Below are 23,309 nucleotides of genomic sequence, written 5' to 3'. Positions count from 1 at the left end.
AGAACGATAATCGATAGAGAAATATCCAAAAGATACCCTGTTAAAATTTTAAGCGAATCAAAGAAATTATATTCGTTAATAATCAATCAAGTAGTAAACACGTTCAACCTGTTAGAAAAAAATTATAAGACTGAAGTAACGTTTCAATGGGAAAAAGGTGACTTCGTCGATTTCAAGAACCCACCCCTTTGAGTTTTGAGCCGTTTATGAGCAGATTTGAATTCTCAAGCAGAAAGATGTGTTTATTGCAATTCTTTTGGTTAGTGTTTATGTTCCCTTACCACGCAGGAGAATATTTTGGGAAGAAGCTGAAGATATTCATAATGCTTCGGTGTCGCAGTCAATGAGGCGTAACCGATTTGAGGAAATATGCAGATAACACCGCTTTAGATCGAAGGCACAAAATGACCAAACTTCAACCAATTATTGATGTTTTCAATAATGCACCTTTATAACCAATCTTATCCATAGATGAACTAATGATTACCTATTATGTAAAATGAGTAATGGGAAGATGCCATTTCATGTCCTCCCCATACTGTTACCTCATCCTATATGCACCCTGTTCTAATTTTAGTGCTGTCTTGGATGGTGTAGTTTAATATACATCAAGACCATATTCATGGTACGGTTTTAACCATTGCAGTTATCCGAATATCCAGTTTGCTATTGGCTGCTCTTCAACTGATCACGAGTAAAGGCAAGATGTCAATTTCATACCCTACTCTCACCTCATTCTATTGTTATGATTGTTATGTTCTAAAAATTAATTTTTCGAAAACTAGATAAAGTTCGAAAAAATAAACAAATATTGGCATTTTTTGCACAAAAAAAGTTGAAACCATTTTCTCTACGTTAATGGAAAATTACGATAATAGTTGGCTTGAAATTTATACTTACCGATTAATTTCACGCTCACCGTTGCATCAAAATATTTACCTTGCATACGATATGTTTCATTATTTGGCTGGACTTATTAATATGTCGTGCCTTGTATGAGCAGACTTCTTTAAAATATCAAATAAATAAAGCATAGTAAATTTTATATATTTTTTTAGTGCAATGTGCTATAATTTCATGTGACCGTTGAATCGACCGATGTGAGGTTATGTTTATTTGTTTTTTTTTTTTGGAACAATATTTAAAAGAGTTTATATATTGTATTGAAAAGTATGCTTAAAGAGAAATATCCATATTTTTCTTACTTTACACACTTTTCTAGTCTTTTGTGGAAATGTTTCAGCACACGAGTAAAATTTAGAGTTTTCTAAAAAGGCAATTCATGTGAAGTTCATAATTTTAGTATGTGGTCTTAACAGCTATCTTCCATTTCATCTACCTCCTTGATTAGGTATACCTAACACTATGTAATATATCAGCACTTTTTTTCTTTAACAAGTCATATCTCACCGACAGCTATGAAACAATTAAGTAACCTTACGTTACGAAAATTAAAACAATTAACTAGACTTTCTTGGTGGCAATTTTTTGGTTTAAGTAGTAAATTAAGGATAATTGTAAATTTTTAGAAATTCCCTGTATAGATCCTTTTTATCATACAAATGTGGAAAGTTCCTGACTAACCAACTAAAAAGTTAAAAGCTGGCGAACTGCATGAACTACAAGTAGCATTTCAGTGTCTTGTAACTAGTAATTCAATTTGTTAGTTTAATTGTAATTTTTAATTTTGGCTGCATAAACCAAGCTTTAGATCAGAAGCGTAATATTATAATTTGGTTATGGCAATGTAACTGAAAATCTAGGTTACTGTTGACTATCAATACATTTAAAATGAAAAAAGTGTACATCTGCAACAAAACCTAATTTGGATAGTATAATTTCAAATATTTATTTATGTCTATCCATTCTTTGATCAATAGACAACTAGAAATTTTGAATTTCGTGTTAGTACATTTCTAATATTGATGAGAATGTTATAAAGAATTTGTATAATTATTTAGTTTAGGCTTAAAACTTAATTTTATAAATAAGAATAGAACAGTTTTCTATATTTTTAGCTAAAAAAGTCATGTAACAAATTTTGTATAATATATCTCTTTTGTAGATCACTGTATATTATTCCTTGATATGTAATTTTATATTAAAAATATTCATAAATACTGTTTTTGTATTTTTACAACCTTTTTCTCACTCATATGGAAAAATGAAAACATGAATGAAGTGAAAGAGCCAAAAATATATTTAAAAACTAGGTTATATTTACAAATATTGTTAATGAACAAAGTAAATTTCTCAAGAGCTTTGTCACAATCGGAATTTAACAGTTGTATACTAATTCTGTAGCAACACTAGCAAGAAATATTACAAGTACAATATTCTATATCAATATGCCGAACATTATCTTTATCTTCTTCTTCTAATACAACCTATAAATGGATGCTTGCTCCGACCCCTCCGGCTTTCAATCTTTCCCCCAATTAACCTTTCGGCGGGCGCGTCTCTGTTTATTACGACCCCAGCAGGCGCGCGTTGTACTGAGTACAACACAAGTTTATTTTATTTAAAACCTTCAAGTGAATGTTCATTTTTACATTTAATTTTGTTAAAATAGTTTATTTACTCTAACCTGAGTTTTTAACAATGAATTAACTGAATTATACCCAGAAATTAACTCCTAGTGCTTGTTTTACTGTAGTTTTATTTCTTCTTCCTTTAATCCATAGAATGATATTTTATTATTTATATAAACTATTAGATGATAATTATAGAGGATAATATTAATAAGTATTAGAATCACAAAAATTGAAAACAAGTTTTATTTGAACAACATAAAAATATTAACGCATAACTTAATCTTCAATATTTTCACTTTGGTTGTTTATGTCTAAACCACTGCTGTTTTTTTTCTATTGTGTAAAGATTGTGGTAGGGGTGGAATAATGTTAATCCTTCAGGTATAAGGGAAAACCGAAACAAAACACCTATAGCACTCATTACAACGGCGCGCCTCCGGAAGGTTAACATTTGCAGAGATTGATATTTCCAATTATATTCCGTAAGTATGCCATTTACCACTTTTTAATGATTTCGAAAAGTTCTAGTTGTTTGTTAATACGTCTTAGTATCTCTTCATTTATTGACCTAGAGTTTCACGGCATTTTGAGGATTCTGCCATTATGTGGATATGTCACATTTAGAAATCTTGTATATGTGTATGTATATGTATGATCTGATATTGTTAATCTACACTCCATTAACCTTAACTCTCATCTCCAGGTCCCCCATAGCCTCCTGAACAACACGCTTCCGAATATAAAAAAATATACTGTTCAAATCCGATTGTGTCCCTTATTTTATCCTCTATTAACGTATCGTCTCAGATTAATGTGACTGTGAAGAATCATAAAGATACCTACTTAACTTGTATTCGTTAAGATTTATTGTATACTGACCTAATGGGAACCAACGTCATAGTTAAGTGATTCCAAGTGTCCCTTAGACACTTGACGTTCCATTAACGTATCAAATTACTTACTTTCATATTGATGTGACTCTAACGACCATAAATATAATTATTCATAGCTTTTGTGTACAATACGATTTTGGTATTTAGAGCGGTTGTTAAATACGAGGTTTTTAATAGTTTGGCATTTATCGAGTACGGTAATCGGATTATTGAAACCAAGTTTTATAAATTATTTTCTAGCATAATTTTTTATAAAGTAGTTTTAATGCTTCAATACAAATATGGTCAACTATCATTGGTTAGCCCGAAGATACATTACACACTTCTTGTTCTGATAAACCATATTGAATTATCGAATAGGTTGGAGGTGTGTAAACGCTAGGTCCGATTTGGATAACTGTTCTCCGCCAGCTACACAGTACACACTACGAGGATATATTGAAAAATTCTTAGCCTACTATAAAACCAAAGAAACTTTCAATGTCAAAATATTTTATTACTCAACATATTTTCCTCTTAATTGGATACATTTATTATATACATACTTTACACTGACACTTTTAATTTAATAAAGTTATTGTTCGTTGCTATGGTAACTTTGCATGGAACTGGTCTAGGCTAACTAGATATCAATACGTCCTCGTATATAAACCTTTATTATGTCGATTCAATAAACAACTCAATCTTAATTAAATAATGAGTGGTTTGTTTCAGTTTAAAGATATTCTTTCAAGACTAGAGATTTTTTTGTAGAGTAAAAGGGGCTTAAATAACTGGTGTCCAGACTAAGATTATAAAGACTTTTTTCGATTTTTCTTCTGAAAATACCGTTGGAAAAGATATAGAGTAACAAAAATGAAATACATTACAAAATAACTCATTATTATATAGATTAATATTACAAAGATTTTTATAAATGCTGTAATTTATTAACAACTTTAATTAAAAAATAATATTGAAACTGCCATTATTATACATAATCCTGATATCCAAGGTGATTTTCTTTCACCTATTCTCGCACATTTCCAAAACGTCTTCATAATACTAAAAATTATATTATTTATATATTAAAATTTGAATATATAGAACTATAAACATAGGAAAACTCCATATTTGTATAAAAAATTTTACTTTAATAAGAATTACGAGCTAAGTTGGAATTTTTGGAATCGTTGGTGATATTCATACTGAACACTCTTTTTAAACTACCAGAGACTGAAAGAAAACTAAATCCTATAGTGATGAACAAGTTCGCGAAATGGGTCCTCAAGCCGACCCTGTCCGGATATTGTTATTCTAAAATTCGGCGAAGGCGGCAACCTTTGATGTACCTACTAATGAAATATCAGGAATTCTAAAATTCTGCAAAAGCGCCGCCTTTGATGTTTGCTTTTTATATAATTTTTTATTATAGCTGGCGGTTTATTTACATTGTTTCTTTTGAAAAATTTCTAGGAAGGTCTATTTATTTATTTGTTTTCTTTCTTTTCTAGATCTTTTGAGAATTGGGTCCTTGCAGTGATCGGTAATATGGGTATTTAACATATTTAAAAATTTTTATATCATTTCTTATTTATGAATTTAGGTTGAATTGTATATTATAACTTAAAATATTATAAATCGTAAATATATATTGATGATAATTTGAATAGTAACACGTGACAGAAAACATGTCTCTATTGGTTACAGCGGTTGTGACGTTTAAAGTAAGTAAATACTGAAACGTGGTCGCCGCGTGTCGCCTTTCAAACGCCATTGGTTGTTTAGTGCGATTTGTGTTTTTGTAACGATTTCAAAGACTATTTCAATTGAAATGATGGCCGAAATAAGATTTATCGAAGCAAGATCGGACAATCTACCTAAGGTAGATGCATGCATGGTTGCTACATAGTTTGCTAATAATCGATTATTTACTTCGGCTAAAATACGTGGAGTAAAAGCAAATAGGTAAGTACTACTAATTAGACCTTCTTATAGTAACCTTATTATCACATTTGTTTTCTTGAACTTCATTAAAATGTAGTCATAAAGATGATAGCTTTGAAGGTTTTTTTTTCGTCGTTGGTCGTTTTAATGGCAACGAACGAGGTGTTTCACGAAATGCCTTCTCCCTGTCTTTCTGGCAATCGAATTTGGTTGGAACAGCAGTTTTTTTCAATTTTTTTTGCGTTGGGTTAGTTTCTACAACATATGATTTTCCAAATCTGTTTCAAGCTACAGTTAAAAATAACAATAAGTTAACATTTTTTTATACCAATAGATAAAACTTAAATTGAAATGGTTTTCACAAACATATACTGGGCTGCCAGGTTTGACGCTTGCATAATCTCTTCGTATGGCTTGAAATCATTGTTTTTGGCGCTTTTTCTCTCGGGGGATTTGCAGGAAAACTTTATTTGGTGTTTTTATACTAGTTGTACATTCTGGTATAATGCACCAACGATACGTCATCTTGTATTCTACAAAATTGAATACTCACAGCCTGTTTTTTTAAAGAATCCCAACAACTCTGTTTAACCTGTATTTATTTCTAGCCTCACTTAAGTCTGTTTACTTACTTTTTTACGTCACACTTATTCATATGACAACAAATGCGTTTTGGCGCGTCATTTAGATATTTAAATTTATTTTTTTTAACTAATACACCGTTTAAAAAAAATTAAAAAATAGAGTGTGGTTAAGAACTATATACTTAACGTAGTTAGGTATAAAAAAGTATTCAAGTACCCTATTCTTTTGGAATATATTAGTTTATGTACCGCAGTTTAGTTCAGTTTATAAGAAATAATCGTAGTGACAGACCGAAATAGAATGTAGTCGGAAAATTTAAATAAATAATTTAAGTTAAGTTAAGTAAAAGTGATAAGTGAATTATATTATAAGTTAGTGTTGTGTAAAGTATTTAAATAAATTAAGAGCTTAAGAGACAGTAAATAAACATAAAAAATATTACACTATTAACTTAACCTTTTCCCGCGAAAAATATTTCTAGCAGAAAACCTCTTCAGCATGAATCCTCACATTTGTTCCTTAACTACTAAACTGTATATTGGGCTGTAAGACATAGACCTTCTGTCCGTATTTAAACTGTTCTTACATTCAACAACATTTATGGCTGAACTATTCATGAGCAAGTTAGTCAAGAATTTCAGTATTTTCTCAGGGTATCCGTACAGTTATGATGTTTTCATTATATTGAATACGAAAAAGGCAAAAAAACAAATGAAACTCAATCCAAAATGTCCATCAATAAAGTTCACTTACGAAATGGAAAATAATGGATAGTGGCCATTTTTAGATACTTATTGTAATTAAGAAGAGTAATCAGTTAGAATTTGATGTGTTTAGGAAAAACACGGCTACGTACAAACAAAAGATGGCTAGTCTCCATTTCCTGATACTTCGTTTAATTCACTTTCCACTAAACATCAAGATATACAATAAGAAAAGGACCTTTACTGATGATATTGATGTAGTTGTATTCAACGGTTATGATATGAGAATTATAGATAGGTTAATTGACCGTCACAGGTTTAAGAAATCTTTGTGAAACCATCCTTTTCCAAAATCAATGTAGAGAAAAAGAAAATTTTTTTCTGGTATTCAACGGTTATGATATGAGAATTATAGATAAGTTAATTGACCGTCACAGGTTTAAGAAATCTCTGTGAAACCATCCTTTTCCAAAATCAATGTAGAGAAAAAGAAAATTTTTTTCTGGTATTCAACGGTTATGATATGAGAATTATAGATAAGTTAATTGACCGTCACAGGTTTAAGAAATCTCTGTGAAACCATCATTTTCCAAAATCAATATAGAGAAAAAGAAAATTTTCCAAACCGGTTTATACAAAAGAATTGGAAAGAATTATAAACAGAGTGGGTTTTAAATTGGTTTATAAATCCAACCATACATTAAAGAAGTTGTTGGGTAATCCTAAGGATAAAATACTAAATTTGGAAAAGAGTGGTATATGTGAAATTAGCTGTAATGGTTGGGACGGGAAGTATGTCGGGCAGACTAAGAGATTCGTTAGTAGCCGGTTTAAAGAGCACATAGCTCATTTAAAATATGGACGAACCGAAAAATAGAGTGTTGCCGATCACGCTGCCAGTTATAATAAAGCCTTGAAATTGTTAAATGTAAGAACAGTTTAAATGGGGACAAAGGGCCTACTCCTTACATCTCACTCTATAGTTTAGTAGTTAAGGAATGAATGTGAAGATTCCCGCCAAAGAGGTTGTTACGTTGGAAGAAGGTTCATTGGTGGGAAAATTTAGTATAAAATAAGTCAAGTCAAGAGGTTTTAGTTCACCTTCAGTCTCTGTAAACGATAACTTGCGACAGGAATTCTCCAGTGTCGGTTTTGAAGCCATTACTGAGCTTGTGCAGTATTTTTTTTCTCATCAAGAAGCAATGATAAATTAACACACGAAATTGCTTTCAAACCATTGTTTTGAAAATAACAAAAAAAGCTTCTCTTAAATGGCTGTCACTTTTTTCTGACTAATCAAAATGTCATAAAATATCACACAGTCTTTTGAAAGTTGGGAGTTCTAACCATGGATTTGACAATGGCAGCGCAGTGTGTCAGTCACGTGACTTATTGAGTGATGTTATACTATTGACTTGAATAATTCAATAAAACTGATGTGAAAACTGATCTGAACCTGCAGTGTAGCTGTTTGAAATTCTACAAAATGAAGTGGTGATTAAAATATTGAGGTGTACTTTTAATTTCAAGTTTGGAATCATCAATGACATGCTTCAATTTTGACCTTACAAATTACTGTTATTTATTTGTATCATTAAAAATTTTGATCATGATCATGACATTTGATTTAAAATAATCAAATTTAAATCCTCAATATCATTCAAATGGTGAGGTTTACAGAAAAAATGTAAGATACCTTTTTTGTAGAGCATCAAATATCCTACAAAAATCAGTAACATTTTTCTGTACAATCAGTTAATGATGAGGTATGAATTGGACTGAGAAAAAAATAAAAAAGTGCGATACAGAGGATCTTCTTATTAAAGTTAAGAGTTTTTGACCAACCCTAATACTTATAGTTATTATTATTGAGCTATGATCTGATATTAAATTGAAGTTTGACTCTATTGCCCTCTGAATTTCACCAGTTCTTTTTATTACAACTAAGTCTACCAAATCCGGAATCTTGCTGACATATATTAGCTCTTCAGTGAATAAATAATTCACATTAGTATGTGTTATGTTTGGCCTTCCAGTCTCCTGCAACTACGAAGTTTGAGCCAAGAGTTTGTAGGTAATCATGATACCTGATTTAGACTGTCTTGGTGAACAGTAAATTGCTTCTATGGTGAGAGAAGAAGTATTTGTTTCAAGTGATATAAGGTAGAAGTGCATAATGTTTAATGTTTGATTTAATAACAGCAGACTCTACTGGTTTGTATAATACACAGTAAGGTATTTTAATAACCATTCTTTGTGCGGCAAGGCTTTCAGAAAATAAGAGTATATCTTCTTTATTTGTTTTTAAAAACAATTAAATCTCTAATATATGGTTTTAACTGCCACAAAAAAAATTTAAAACATAAAATCAGTTCAACTACTAGAACAAGGCGAAAATATTTGTTGAAAATAGCAAAATAAGCAGTCTCAAAATAGGATTAACAATTTGTCATATGGTAACAAAAATTTATTTATATTTATATATTAAAAAAAGATAGACACTATCATGAAGTTATTAAACGTGAAATTTTGAATTCTTGTAAAAGATCTATTAGAGAAAACTGACATATATATCGCTTATTCTTTCCTTAGTTCAGTAACAGGGGAACCAGAAATCTATCAAGAAGCTATTAAAGAGCCAGAATGCCGAGAATCTATTGAGAAAGAACTTCAATCCCACAAGAAATTGGAAACATGGGTAGAAGTAAATGAACTACCTGAGGATGTCAAAGCAGAGTTGATGTCTTTGAGTTGTCAGAAACCAGCCAGCATTTTATTTTTTATTTAAGTTTATTGTAGAAAATAATAAAGAGCAAAAATATTAGCTTTCTTCTAATAAGTGGCCCTTTACATATATATAGTGAAAATGAAGCTACTGGAGATTGTAAAATTGTCATTGCATCAGTATAAATATTATATTTACTATTCTAATGATAAAACACCTTAGAACCTGTCAAGTTACTTTTCAAATTTGTATTACAAAATCATCCTTCACATTTAATCCATCTCAAAACAGGAATAATTATTACTTTTCTTTATTTAGAAGTTAATTATGTTATGTTAGTGCAGGTAATACTATCTAGATTAGTCGTGGCTCACTCAGAGATCTGATGCCCATTGTGTTGATTTATTCGATCAAAAGTTTATCTTTTAGATAGTTTTCTATTGTTTTAGACTTTTGAATTAATTCACAATGATTGTTGAGAATTTTACGTTTAACTTCTGTGTTAATAGAGAATCTTCATTTTTCAATACAACATCTATAGACTCGGAATATTATTTAGCTCTTAATTCATAATGTATAAAGTTAATATTATCAAATTAAATTACATTTACTCACCCAGTTCTGTTTTTATCTAGAATACTAGGAAATACGCCTTTTAAGTAAGTACATGTACATAATATCAACAGTGTTACTGTTAATAAACTTTGGAAACTGAATATAGCAGACTGGAATTAAAAACGGTTCATATTTATTATTGGTACAAAAAACATTTCACGGTCTTACCATTTTTAAGTAAACATAAATAACATCATCTATAAGTTTAACCTAACTTTTGTCATCTGTAGTTTATGTCACCTCATCATTTTCGTACATCCACTGAATAAAATTATCTGCCCTCTGGATTTGAATCCCTAAACTAACACTTTGTATGTAAACAGACAAGGAATCCAGAATCAAACATGAATAGAAAAGGCTATTATTGAGTCCTAATGCAAGCTGTTTGCAACTTTGTGGTATGCATCGTATTAGAAAATTAATGTATTGACTTATGTTTTAAAATGTTATATTTCAGGATCACATGGAAGTATGCATAATGCAAGAGTACTTTGACAAAGTAATTTGGGAATAAGAATGGATGAAAATTGAGACAAAATATTCCATGAGCACTTGACATAGAATACTTAAAAATTTAAGAAACAACAAATTTCCAAATATCAAATGTAACACAATACATCTAAGACAATAAAATATGGGTACATAAACTAAAATCACTTGTCAAGACTTCTCAACCCATTTTTAAGATAAACTGAACTCCCTTTTCATATCCACCATTTTTTCTTTGTGTCTATTTGCAATTTCTTCTCAAAACTCCTTCACCCATTGATGTTGTTTTGATATTTTTTGTGTATTCAAATGAGTTGCTTCATTGAGCTGTTGGTTAAAGGTTTCACATTATTTTACTTCACTATTATATTACAAATTAAGTCAAATTAACACGAATCCCTGTGTCCTGAATCCCAGTTAACCCGAAACTGATTTGGATCAAGTTCACTGTTGTTGAGAAACTAATCGGGTCGTAATCATATAATAAGATCCTCTCTTCTCTGGTAGACATAATAAAACCTGGCAGAATAATGATTAATTTTATATAAATGGTTAGGCTAGTTTCCATTTGTACTATCAGAAAAATACTATTAAATAATTTGCTTTCTCCAAAAAAGCAAAGAAAAAAAGTGCTCTCGGAAAACCTATTTTTATATATGTAGCTTTATATAAATTTGCACCATCTAATTATGTCAAATTTTCTATTTGCACCCCTCCAAAAACCTTGAAAATTATTTTTCAAGTGTGGATCAGCTGCTACAATGATCATACCGTATGAGCATGTGCGGTAGAAAATCATGATTCAATTTAAAAAAAATCATAAATGATTCTAATCATCAACTAATTTACACTCAGGTAAAATGGAGAAATCATAGAAGTATCGAGCTCCCTAAAAAATTATAATCCTTATAATCCTTTCTCGATTTTAAGAAGAGTTTAAATAGAAGATTTGTTGATGAATTAGAATAAGCATTTACTACTTGATTCAATTTAAAGCTTTCATTTTCTGCCAGAAATATACGTTTTCTGAGAGCAGGTATAACATAATATCTTCGTTTTTTTGTGACGTACAAATTATTTAGTAGTATTTTTTTGGCAGTAGAAATAAAAATGAAGTTAATTATGTTCGACTCTATATAATATTAACCATTACTCTGCAAGGGTCTATAAGGTCTGGTAGACTGATGAGTAAATGTGATCAACTGATTGGTTGTTTCATTTGACTATGGTTTTTAGAAATTTAAAAATTATTATTCCCCTTGTATGGTTGTCTTCTAATCATTAATTAATATGAGTAGTGTAATTTATAAGTTACTGAAGTTTGTGGCTTTCATATTTGTCGGAATTTCTACATAAAAATAGCTTATTGGTATTAAACTTTCTATATAAAGAGCAAAATCCATGGGAATGGATAAATCGTTGATAACTGCTCAGTAACAATTATTAAACATCTAGAATCTTTTATATAACATTAACTAAATAAATATAGAAGTATTAACGCATAAACAGTAATAAAAATGAAAAATATATATATTAACGCCTTATTATAAAACAAGGATACATAAATCAGTTTGGAATGTGAATAGAATATTATGACTTGGCAACGTTGTTGATTATTTTCTCCCTTCTCCTATCATCCATTCCTATAGCGTAGTGTAAAACATAAACAAGAGTTTGGTTAAAAATGGCAGTGTTTTGTTGATTCACAAATAATAAATTCTGTGGTCAAATATATACAAGTAAAATACAATCACTATGTATTCAATCATTTTGTGTAAAAAGTTAGCAATATTTGAATTGAAATCTAGGCAGGAATAAAATCTAAAATGTGGGTAATGGGTGAATTATTTCTCCCTTACGGATTCACAAGTTTCTTTTGTGCGGTGTTATTGTGTATCATTAGTTTTTATATATTCAAAAGACTAAGTGGAGATGGACCAATTATTGTTAGTAGGACCCTACAGGGACATAGTTGGAGTTCTGTAAAAATTACTGCAAAGGTTAATTGCTACTATGTTCTAGTTTGCTAAACTTTAACCCAGTAATTACTCAATTTCTAATTTTTTTTTTTTGTTATAGACATGGTATTGTTCTATATGTGAAACTTTGTTACTTAATGGAACTGGAGTATACTGTGATTGTTGTGGCGTATGCGCTGATCCAGATTGTGTGAAAAAGGCTAACTTTGGATTAAAGTGTAAAGTAATATCTAGCAATGATCAAAATCAATTACATCATTGGATTAAAGGTACACTATTTACTTGATTTTCTAAATTCTACAATGGTTAAATGAAAGATTAGTTTTGGAAATATTATTTACCACAATTGAATTATCCTAAAATTTTTGGTGGGTCTTACACAGTGGCGGACTAAACCCGTCAGAAGCTCGGGGCGGCAACGTTGAATGAGGCCCCCCAGCTTTAAAAAATGTAGTTTTACAAGCTGTTGATTTAGTTCACATTTTTATGTATAAGTGTTTATGTTCATTTCATTCAAATCTGGTACCTGAAATTTAAATTCGACTTGAATTATTTAGGCTAAATAAACATATATACATAATATATATATACATAATGGATATGGGTGAAGAAACTAAAATACGAATCAATCGACAAAAAAAAATTAGATTCAACAAATCAGATAGTTTTTTGTATTTTTTGTAGTGTGTTATTATGTGTTTTTGTGCTTTCGATTTACTGAACTCCTCAATAACTTCTTTGAAATCGATTTATTTTGAAATTTTTCTTTCTATTGAAAACATGGCTAGATTAGCCAGTCGTTATTGACACATTGTAGATGGAAGATAATTTTTAATTACTTTAAGTTATGAAAACTCCTATTGCATGATGCAACCAAGATGTAAATGGTCAAAAAGTATTGAAGTATAAGCAATATATAGGGTAACAATTAATTGAAGTCCCATTTTATTATAAATTAAAGGATTTCTTGGGCTCTCCATTTGGCAGCAACATCCATTCTTGTATTGGTGGTTTTTACATACAATAGAAGTGTGTTGTATTTCGGGATCAAATAATGATATAAAATCTATCAGATAAGAAAGTATAGAGAGTACACAAGGAAGCATGTAAAATATGTTTTCCCGGGTGTGTCTCGCTAACTTGAAATGGAGAATCGCGATTTTCCCATTTTGCCCCAGACCTCATCATACCCCGACCTTGGGAATGATATTTTTGGGAGCGGCAAATCAAGCGCCAATTATCTATCCACTTCAAATTAATTGTCGTACACGGAGAAGTCATTTACCAGGGGGTGTCTCGCTAACTTGAGATGGAGAATTGCAAATTTTCCGTTTTGCCCCAGACCTCATCATACCCCGACCTTGGGAATGATATTTTCGTGAGCGGCAAATCAAGCGGCAATTATCTATCCACTTCAAATTAATTGTCGTACACGGAGAAGTCATTTTCCAGGGGGTGTCTCGCTAACTTGAGTCTCAAGTTAGCGGACCATGCTATTTTTTTAAAAAATAATTAAAATAAAAAACGGCAATTGAGCGGCAATTTTTGGTCCAGTCAAAAGTCATTTTCTGAATAGTTGTCCTGCTAACTTGAGAGATGTAATTGGGAACGAAGATGAAGCTATTGCTTCTGTGGAATGCCAGGGCTTCTCAAGAAGGATGCAAGTACACTAATGTTTTCCTCCTGTGTGTCCACCTGAGGAGTGAAGAACCAACATGCACTGTTGTCACATTTCTATTGACAGAAATCAAAATTATCAATAGTGGGAACTAGCTTAAAGTAAATGATAGTGATGTATCTAGCTTACTACCAAACAATAGCTTTTTAGATAAGTTTTTAGATATTAGAAGGAGAAGAAAACTAGATAACTGTGAGTTACTTAAATATGGATATTATTACATATGTACTAGTTGCATTGAACAAGTTATACTGAGTGGTTAGTCATCTCTGACAAAAATATTGTTAAATATGAAATAGCCTTTGGTTTGAAGTGTGTTATGGCAGATTTAGAGCATGTTGAGCATCTGAAATTAGCTGTTGTAAGAAAAACGACGTGACTCCTCATTTTATTGCTAATCGGAGATAGTATAGTACAACAGCAGTCATGAAGCATTGAAGAATTTTATGTCTGAAAACTGTGAGTATTCTAATAAGCAAGGGCAGGGTCGCAGGATGCAATTTGTGAAGATAGCAGTATAGAGATAAAGTATCCTTAAAATGTTAAAACTCACCCGAAATATGTGAAAAATAAAAATGGTGAACCTACTGAAATACGTAATACACAGCCTCATATACAAAATCTATTTGATTAAGTTGCAAAAAGGCTACTGTGATAAATGTTGAGATCATATGATCACACACATCCAGTTTTCTGAAGTGGTTATTGGGTTTGTGGAAAGAAAATATATATTTGGTGTTATAATAGTGCAAATTATTCGTTTTTATAATATAATAGAATAATATTTTACAAAAATTTGAAAAATGTTAAAAAATAAATATTAAAAAAAATTATAATCTAATATTGAAATAACAACCTATTGACTGATGATTTCACCAATGAAATACGAAATGAAGTTAATGAAGCTCCCACTTTTGTACAAATTATTTGTAGTACACGAAGAATTATCTGTGACAAATATATATTGAATACAGTACCAATCATCTAAATAACTAAACTAAAAATAAAATCTAATACTTGTAATATTATCACTAATTTTAAAAATTAATTCCAAAACGATACTAAACTAAAACCAAAGAATTTATCAAACAAAAAAAAAGATCTCAACATTTTTAAAGCAGGTAAATCTAATAAAACTGTTATTATGAAATCAGAAGATTATAATAATAAATTGATAGGATTATTGAATGATAAGACAGCTTACAAACAATTTAAACAGCATTTTATTTCGCCATCAGATGCGAAGAAATTGAAAATTCATAATGCCATACTCCCTGAAATATATGATCTGTCAAAACTGTACAAATCTGTCACACATCTTCAGCCAATTGTTTCAAGTATTCAAACTCCTCTCCCTCATTATCTATTTATTTTAAAATAAACACTACCACTACAACCAACTCTCATAATTCACTGTCTGACGCGCGAGTTATGGCACTCATTTCCAAGAACCCCATATAGAAGAAGCTGACGACACTATAAAATTTCGCTTATCATAACGTACACATTATGTATAAATAAAAGAGACATGTTAATTAGTCAGTCAGTTAGTTGTCATATAAGAAAACGTAAATTTTATTGTCGGGAGTTTTTTAAGTGTAAAGTAATAAATAAAGTTTTTTAAAAATTGATTTTCCACCTTCGGTGATTTATTTGGCGCAGTCAGTAAGATTTTTCGGGTCGAACATATCGTATGTGCGATTTCGTTTTAACGATTTACCGAAATAAATCGAACACTTAGCTACAATTGCTGAATTATTGTAGAGGACATTTGTGCAGTGAGTTACCATATCTTTGGTCTCTTCCATCCACTGAGGATCTGTTCAAGCCGCTACCAACTATTCAACGAGATCTGGGACCCATATTGCCCAAAATCTGCGGGAATCCTGTCGTGAGTTCTCATAGCTAATAAGGCATGTTTAAAATCATCCTTTATGTTCTGTAAGTACAATTTATGAATTCTGAAGTAACTATTAACGAACTAACTCGAGCATTGAATAATTTATTATTAGAAACCACTACTGACTAACCCGACAAATTCAAGTAGTACAGTAAATAATCAAATAGATATGGCGGTACAATCTTTCAAATGGGAATATTCAAATTGTATTCCTGATTTTGACGGAAATCCAAATGACTTGAATAGATTTATTTCTGTTAGCGAATCACTCATAAGCAATTTCATTGATAGAACTAATCCTAATAATTTCCAAAATGTTTATTTGTTGAATTCGATAATAGCAAAAATAAAGGGTAAAGCTAAGACAGTAATTAATATCCAAACATGTAATACTTGGAACGAATTGAAAGATGTCTCGATGAGAAATTTCTCGGATCAGCGAGATGAAGTATGTCTCAATAGGGATCTTGTAATGTTAAGACAAAGTTCTAATGAAAGCCCACAATCATTTTACGATAAGTGCTTACACATTTTGAACTTACTTTGCAGTTATGTAAACTTACACGAATCTACAGAAGAAGGTAAACATTTAAAACGACAATTATACCAAAATTTAACCTTGAAAACTTTTCTTTCTGGACTAAAAGAACCTATCGGGACTACAATACGTTGTATGAAACCAACCTCGTTAAGCGAAGCAATGCAATTCGTTTTACAAGAGGAAAACATGCACTATTTACAAAATCCATCGAGAAATAATCATAGAATACAACCTTTTAAAAATAACTCGAGACCAGTATATGATTTCAAACCTAATTATCAATCACCTATTCAAAATCAGAATCGAAATTTTAATTCGCTCAGTTCCAGTTCACAAACATTCAATTCTCAAACTCCGAATAATTTGTTCACAAGACAGCAGAACTTTCCTTCACAACCAATCCCAATAAATCCAAGAACTACATATCAAAATTTTCCTAGAGCGTCGCAAGTTTTCAACAGGCCCAATCAAAATGTAAACGTCTTCAGGCCAAATCCGAACGCAAACTTTCCTAAGCCAACACCTATGTCCATTAGCACGCGAGCTACCGCTTCAAATACTCAAAATGAACCAATATATAAAAGGCCGCCGCCATCTACAAATAATTTTAGACAATCTAAAAGGCCGAACTATACTTCTGAAGAATTATATAACGTCGATATTCAAGAAAACTATGATACCGAAAATTGGGAATATTTGAATAATAATTATGTATTATATCAACTTTACTTAAATAATTCTAATTCTAATAATGACGATAGAGTAGATAGAAACGAAAATTTTCGTTAAGTGCCTCGGAAAATTCGCCTATAAATAACAATCCTATCATAATACCTTTTAATAACGTCAAATCAAGTGAATTACCTTATATCATTTTACCTGAATATAATCTAAAATTTCTCGTAGATACCGGATCAAGTCGATCATTTATAAATCCCGACTTGGCTTTTAAATACTATTCTAGCGAAATTAAAAATGACCCTTTCGTAGTAACAACAGTATTCCAAAAGTCTGCCCATAAATATCGAGCCGACATTCCGGCCTCAAACATATTTAAACTCCCGAGTCCAACAAAATTAAAATTTTATCTTTTCAAATTTCATAATGTTTTTGATGGACTTATAGAATTAGACAATTTAAAGATATTACAAGCAAAATTAAATTTCCAAAAAGGACTTCTTATCACTCCTAGTAAAATAAAACTACATTATCACGAAGTTAACGTTGACCTTAATCTTGTAACTGTATCCCCTAGAACACAACAAGTTGTTAGAATAAAAACAAGTGTCACTCATGGAGATATTATTGTACCTTATCAAAATTTTTATAACTGTGAAATTCCACAATGTCTTACTACTGCAAGAAATGGATATGCTCTAACAACAATATTAAATAAATCCGACAGTACCGTATCATTAGATTTTTCAGAACCATTTCAAGTAGAAAGCTTTGACGAAAACGAATTACAAAACGTTGACCTAAATAATATTGACTCACACAATACACCATTAGACCTTAACAAAATTAGAACGGATCACATGAACAAAGAAGAAAAGGAAAAAATACTAAAACTTTGTCAAGAATATAGCGATATATTTTATAAAGAGGGCGAACCACTATCGTTTACAAATAAAATTAAACATAACATACGAACAACAGACGAAATACCTATATATTCAAAAACTTATCAGTACCCTTTCATACATAAGCAAGAAGTTGCTAATCAAATTCAAAAGATGCTAAATTCTAATATTATAAGGCCTTCAAATTCACCCTGGTCTTCCCCTATATGGGTCGTAAGCAAAAAATTAGATGCCAGTAATCAACAAAAATGGAGGGTAGTCATCGACTATAGAAAATTAAACGAGAAGACTATAGAGGATCGATACCCACTACCAAATATTACAGAACTACTTAGTAAATTAGGAAATTGTCAATACTTTTCTACAATTGACCTAGCTAGTGGGTTCCATCAAATAGAGATGGAAGAAAAGGACATTGAAAAAACAGCATTCAACACCGAAAATAGCCATTGGGAGTTTCTGCGCATGCCTTTCGGATTGAAAAATGCACCAGCAACGTTCCAACGTGTTGCCGATAATATATTAAGAGGTATACAAAACGAGATGTGCCTTGTATACCTAGACGACATTATTGTGTATTCAATCTCCTTACAAGAACATTTAGAACGCTTAAAAACGGTTTTCCAAAGACTCAGAGAAGCAAACTTTAAAGTTCAGCTGGATAAATCGGAGTTCCTAAGGAAAGAAGTCGCTTATCTAGGCCACGTGGTTACGCCAGTTGGAGTTAAGCCAAACCCTGAAAAAATTCAAGCAATACTTGACTATCCAATTCCTAAAACACCCAAGCAACTCAAAGGATTCTTAGGATTACTTGGATACTACAGACGTTTTATAAAAGACTTTGCACGACTAACCAAACCTTTCACGAAATGTTTAAAAAAAGGTGCAAAAATTGAACTTAACAACGAATACTTGACATGTTTTGAGAATTGTAAAACTCTATTGACTAACGAACCAATATTACAATACCCAGACTTCAATAAAACATTTAATCTTACTACCGATGCTTCTAATGTAGCACTAGGTGCTATCTTTTCACAAGGTCCTATCGGACAAGATCTCCCTATAGCATATGCTTCAAGAACACTCAATGACTCAGAGCAAAAGTACTCTACAATTGAGAAGGAGCTACTTGCTATTGTTTGGGCAATAAAATACTTTCGTCCATATTTATATGGCCGCCAGTTCAATATAATAACAGATCATAAACCTCTCGTGTGGTTAAACTCTTTAAAAGAACCAAATTCCAAATTACTTCGTTGGAGAATTAAATTAGAAGAATTTGACTATAAAATTTTCTATAGAAAAGGAAAATCAAATAATGTAGATGGTTTATCGCGAACAGAACTCCATACCAAAGATACCAATTCATTTTGGAACGATAAGACATTTTGGAAAAATGTCGATGAAATTTTAGGCGAAACTTCAAATTATTACAATAACCCTAGTACGTCAAAACAAACGAATCAAACCTTAAATACCCCTTCACCAATTACCAATAAACAAATAAACGACACCACGATCGACAATACCTTACAAGACAATGACGATTTCTCAATGATAGTCAACATTGAAGAAACAATTGCAGAAGACGACATTCAGGAAAACTCTAGTGACCAACAAAATAAAGATGTAACTGATAGCGGAGATACAATACATTCGAATTATGATGAAAATCCAATTATAGGCATACCGTCGATTGAATGTGCTGTTAATTATGGCAAAAATCAAATATTCCTTAAATCAGTTTTACATTCACCCGCAAAAATAAAAAGAATCGTTTTATTCGGCAATAAACAACGGTTCCTAGTTCAGCTATCTAAAAATAATTTTGAAAATGATGTAATCAATCTTATTAAAGAATATATAATTCCAAATGTTCAATATCATCTATACTTCGAAGATCCTAGCCTTTACGAACCATTTTCAGTTTGCTTACAAAAATATTTCAAGTCATCATCTATAAAACTAAAAGGATGTACCATAAAATTGCTAGATGTCACAAACAAGGACGATATCAAAGAAATAATAAAAAATTATCATGAAAGTAAATCAAACCACCGCGGAATTAATTAAACCCTTCAAAGAATCAAAGAAAGGTATTATTGGCCGGAAATGAAAAAATCTATTCAAACATTTATTAACGAGTGTGAAATATGCCAACAGTGCAAATATGATAGGCATCCTGTAAATTTAAAAATGAATTTGACACCGACTGCGAATAAACCATTCGAAATCATCCACATAGATTCCTTCACTTTTGAAAACTCAAAATTTTTAACGATAGTTGATAGTTTTTCTAAATATGCCCAAGCATACCAGTTAAATACACTTTCTGGCACAGAAATAGCGAACAAATTGATAAAACACTTTTCCCATCACGGTATACCAAATCAAATTATTTGCGATAATGGCACAGAATTCAAAAATACGGTAGTTACAGAATTACTAGGATTACATAAAATCAAAATTCATTTTTGTTCCCCTGATCACCCTCAATCGAACGGAATTATAGAACGATTTCATTCAACGATAATAGAGCATTTAAGACTGTTAAATTCAGAAGGATTTTCCAACACATCTATAGAAACTAAAATGACAAATGCTATACTAGCATATAATAATACATTACATTCGGCTACTAAATTGAAACCAATGGATGTAATTAACGGACATATTACTGACAATGATCCATTCGATATCGAGATCGATAAACTTCTAATCAATGACTATGTTAATAAACATAAAGAACGTTCCAAATTATTGTATGCCAAAATCAATGCTGATTTATCTAATCAAAAAGACAATCGATTAGAAATAATAAATAAAAATCGAGAAGGTCCTGAAATATTTGTAGCAAACCAAAAGATTTTTATAAAAAAGAAAAAGAGACAGAAAAACGCAAACAAATTTCATAAACCGGTTAGTATCAAATCAGTAAATACCAAACGCAAAGTAGTCTCGACGGCAAAACACGGAAAAATTCATATGAGTAACATAAAACGGCCTTTAAAAAGAATATATTCATTTGACACGTAATTATCATTTCAGGTTACCCGGAATCCTCGGATTCAAAGAAATAATTACACTTAGAAACCTCCAAGATAACTCTGGTCTACTACCCGTGAAACTTGGCACCGTAAAAGTAACAATATTTTATTATTATGATATAAATCCCATAGTCACACAATTTCAAAATTTAAAAAATAAGCAAATACTAATTCTTGATACTGCAATCAAAAACAAAATTTGTCAAAATGAAATAACTAGTCACAAACATTTCTTAAAATTTGCGGAAAGAAAAATAGAAACAAAATTAGCAGAATTACTACCTCACGAAAACAGAATCAAACGAGGGTTAATCAATTGACTCGGTTCAATTTTCAAAACTATTAGTGGAAACTTAGACTCTAATGACGGAGAACGTTACGACACCCTTATTAGACAACTTCAACAAAACCAAAATCAATTAAGTGATAAAATTAAAACTCAAAATTCCGTAGCAATATCTCTAATAGACAATTTTAATAAAAGTATTCAACAAATAAACCAAAATCAATTTATATTACATCGCAAATTGGAATCAATTGATTCATATATAGGGAATCAATCTAGCTTTGAGACAACTGCCTTCATAAGAGACGTAATCTTCCAAATCTTGAATTTGTACGAAATATTAAATTCAATATTACAAGATATAGAAAATTCAGTATCAGTTGCAAAAGTTGGGATCATGCACCCAAGTATAATAAAACCTAGTGAATTGTTCAAACTTTTGGAAAAACTATACGGTAATGTCAATAAAGATCGAGTGCCTATAAAACTAAAGATAAACAATATTCCAATTTTTGAAAATTTAATAAGTCTCCTATTACATAAGAAACAACAAAATCACATACATTTTACATGTACCTGTAGCCTATGCTTTTGATTTCGAACTTTATCATTTGTATCCCATACCAATTCAGAGTGAGAGTCAGTTGAAGGTTATCATTCCTCAAAATAAATTTCTATTAAAAAATGAATTGTACTACAAACTTTTGGACGAACCATGCGTAAAATTAGCTAGACAAGAATATATGTGTCAAGAGATGAACTTACATCGAGTTGACTCCAACAGTCCATGTGAAGTTCAACTTCTAAACCTCAAGACCACTTCCACCTGCCGTCAGATGCTCCTAAGTAACTCTCAAATATTATCAAAAAGACTCGAAGAATCAAACCAGTGGATCGTCGTCCTTCCCAAGAACACAAACATCCGATTAAGCTGTCACCAACAAGAAGAAATCCTCAACTACATTGGTACCTACCTAGCCACTATCCCAGCATCCTGTCAAATTACCATAAATTCCGAAGTTATAATAAATAATGGTCCGATAGAAGCTGAAAGCCAACCCATTTTTATCCCAAGATTGTACATACCCAATCATGAAAATGTCATTAACAAGATTCCTAATTTTAGCCTTCCAAAAATAGACCTAGATGACCTCAACACTCTCCGAGAAAGAATTTTCAGAAATACTCCAAATTTTAAGAACTATACACCTTCCTATATTCCAAGCACTTGGACGATAATAATTTATTGTCTCCTAATCTTTCTATGTTTATACTGGGCCCTTAAAATAATTCGACGCAAAAAACCAATCCAAGAAAATCAACCCGAAGATGTTCACCTTCCTTAGCTGCACCCCATGGAAGCTGAAACTTCAGGAGGGAGGAGTTATGGCACTCATTTCCAAGAACCCCATATAGAAGAAGCTGACGACACTATAAAATTTCGCTTATCATAACGTACACATTATGTATAAATAAAACAGACATGTTAATTAGTCAGTCAGTTAGTTGTCATATAAGAAAACGTAAATTTTATTGTCGGGAGTTTTTTAAGTGTAAAGTAATAAATAAAGTTTTTTAAAAATTGATTTTCCACCTTCGGTGATTTATTTCGCGTCTCGATAACCAAGTTATCGTCTTCAGAGAGTGAATGTAAATAAAAAAAACCTAATAAGTTGACTTACCTGTTTTATACTGAATTTTTCTACCAACAAACCTTTTTCTGCGAAAATTAATTCCAGCAGGAAAAGTATGCATGATACACATATGTATGCCTATGCGCAGGTACGCTCTATCTCTTCGCACAATGTGACGTCACGTTGG

The 23,309-nt window shown here is 31.1% G+C and overlaps 2 protein-coding genes across 3 annotated transcripts in view; one reads left to right on the top strand and one right to left on the bottom strand.

Annotated features, from left to right (window-relative positions):
* Nucleotides 1-3,902: 3,902 nt before the first annotated feature.
* Nucleotides 3,903-10,287, bottom strand: LOC130449556 (protein kish-A). The gene is made up of 3 exons (XM_056787448.1): nucleotides 10,151-10,287; nucleotides 9,983-10,092; nucleotides 3,903-4,471 (listed from the first exon to the last, which is right to left on the bottom strand). Exons 1-3 carry the CDS (start codon nucleotides 10,151-10,153, stop codon nucleotides 4,366-4,368), a joined length of 219 nt encoding a protein of 72 aa, XP_056643426.1. The 5' UTR covers nucleotides 10,154-10,287; the 3' UTR covers nucleotides 3,903-4,365.
* Nucleotides 10,288-12,082: 1,795 nt separating this feature from the next.
* LOC130449583 (diacylglycerol kinase epsilon) overlaps nucleotides 12,083-23,309 on the top strand; it is a 108,440-nt gene continuing 97,213 nt past the window's right edge. Inside the window, exons 1-2 of one of the 2 annotated variants that reach the window (XM_056787512.1) lie at nucleotides 12,083-12,471; nucleotides 12,551-12,719. In XM_056787512.1, coding sequence (XP_056643490.1) covers nucleotides 12,298-12,471; nucleotides 12,551-12,719 — 343 coding nt within the window. In that variant the 5' untranslated portion in view covers nucleotides 12,083-12,297. The remainder of the gene's footprint in view (nucleotides 12,472-12,550; nucleotides 12,720-23,309) is intronic. The other variant, XR_008910467.1, reaches the window with a different exon arrangement.

Source organism: Diorhabda sublineata, chromosome 10, assembly GCF_026230105.1.
Source record: "Diorhabda sublineata isolate icDioSubl1.1 chromosome 10, icDioSubl1.1, whole genome shotgun sequence".
Classification (NCBI taxonomy): Eukaryota; Metazoa; Arthropoda; class Insecta; order Coleoptera; family Chrysomelidae; genus Diorhabda; species Diorhabda sublineata.
The sequence above is the reverse complement of the archived record's forward strand: the minus strand, read 5'-3'. Positions and strand labels throughout refer to the sequence as shown.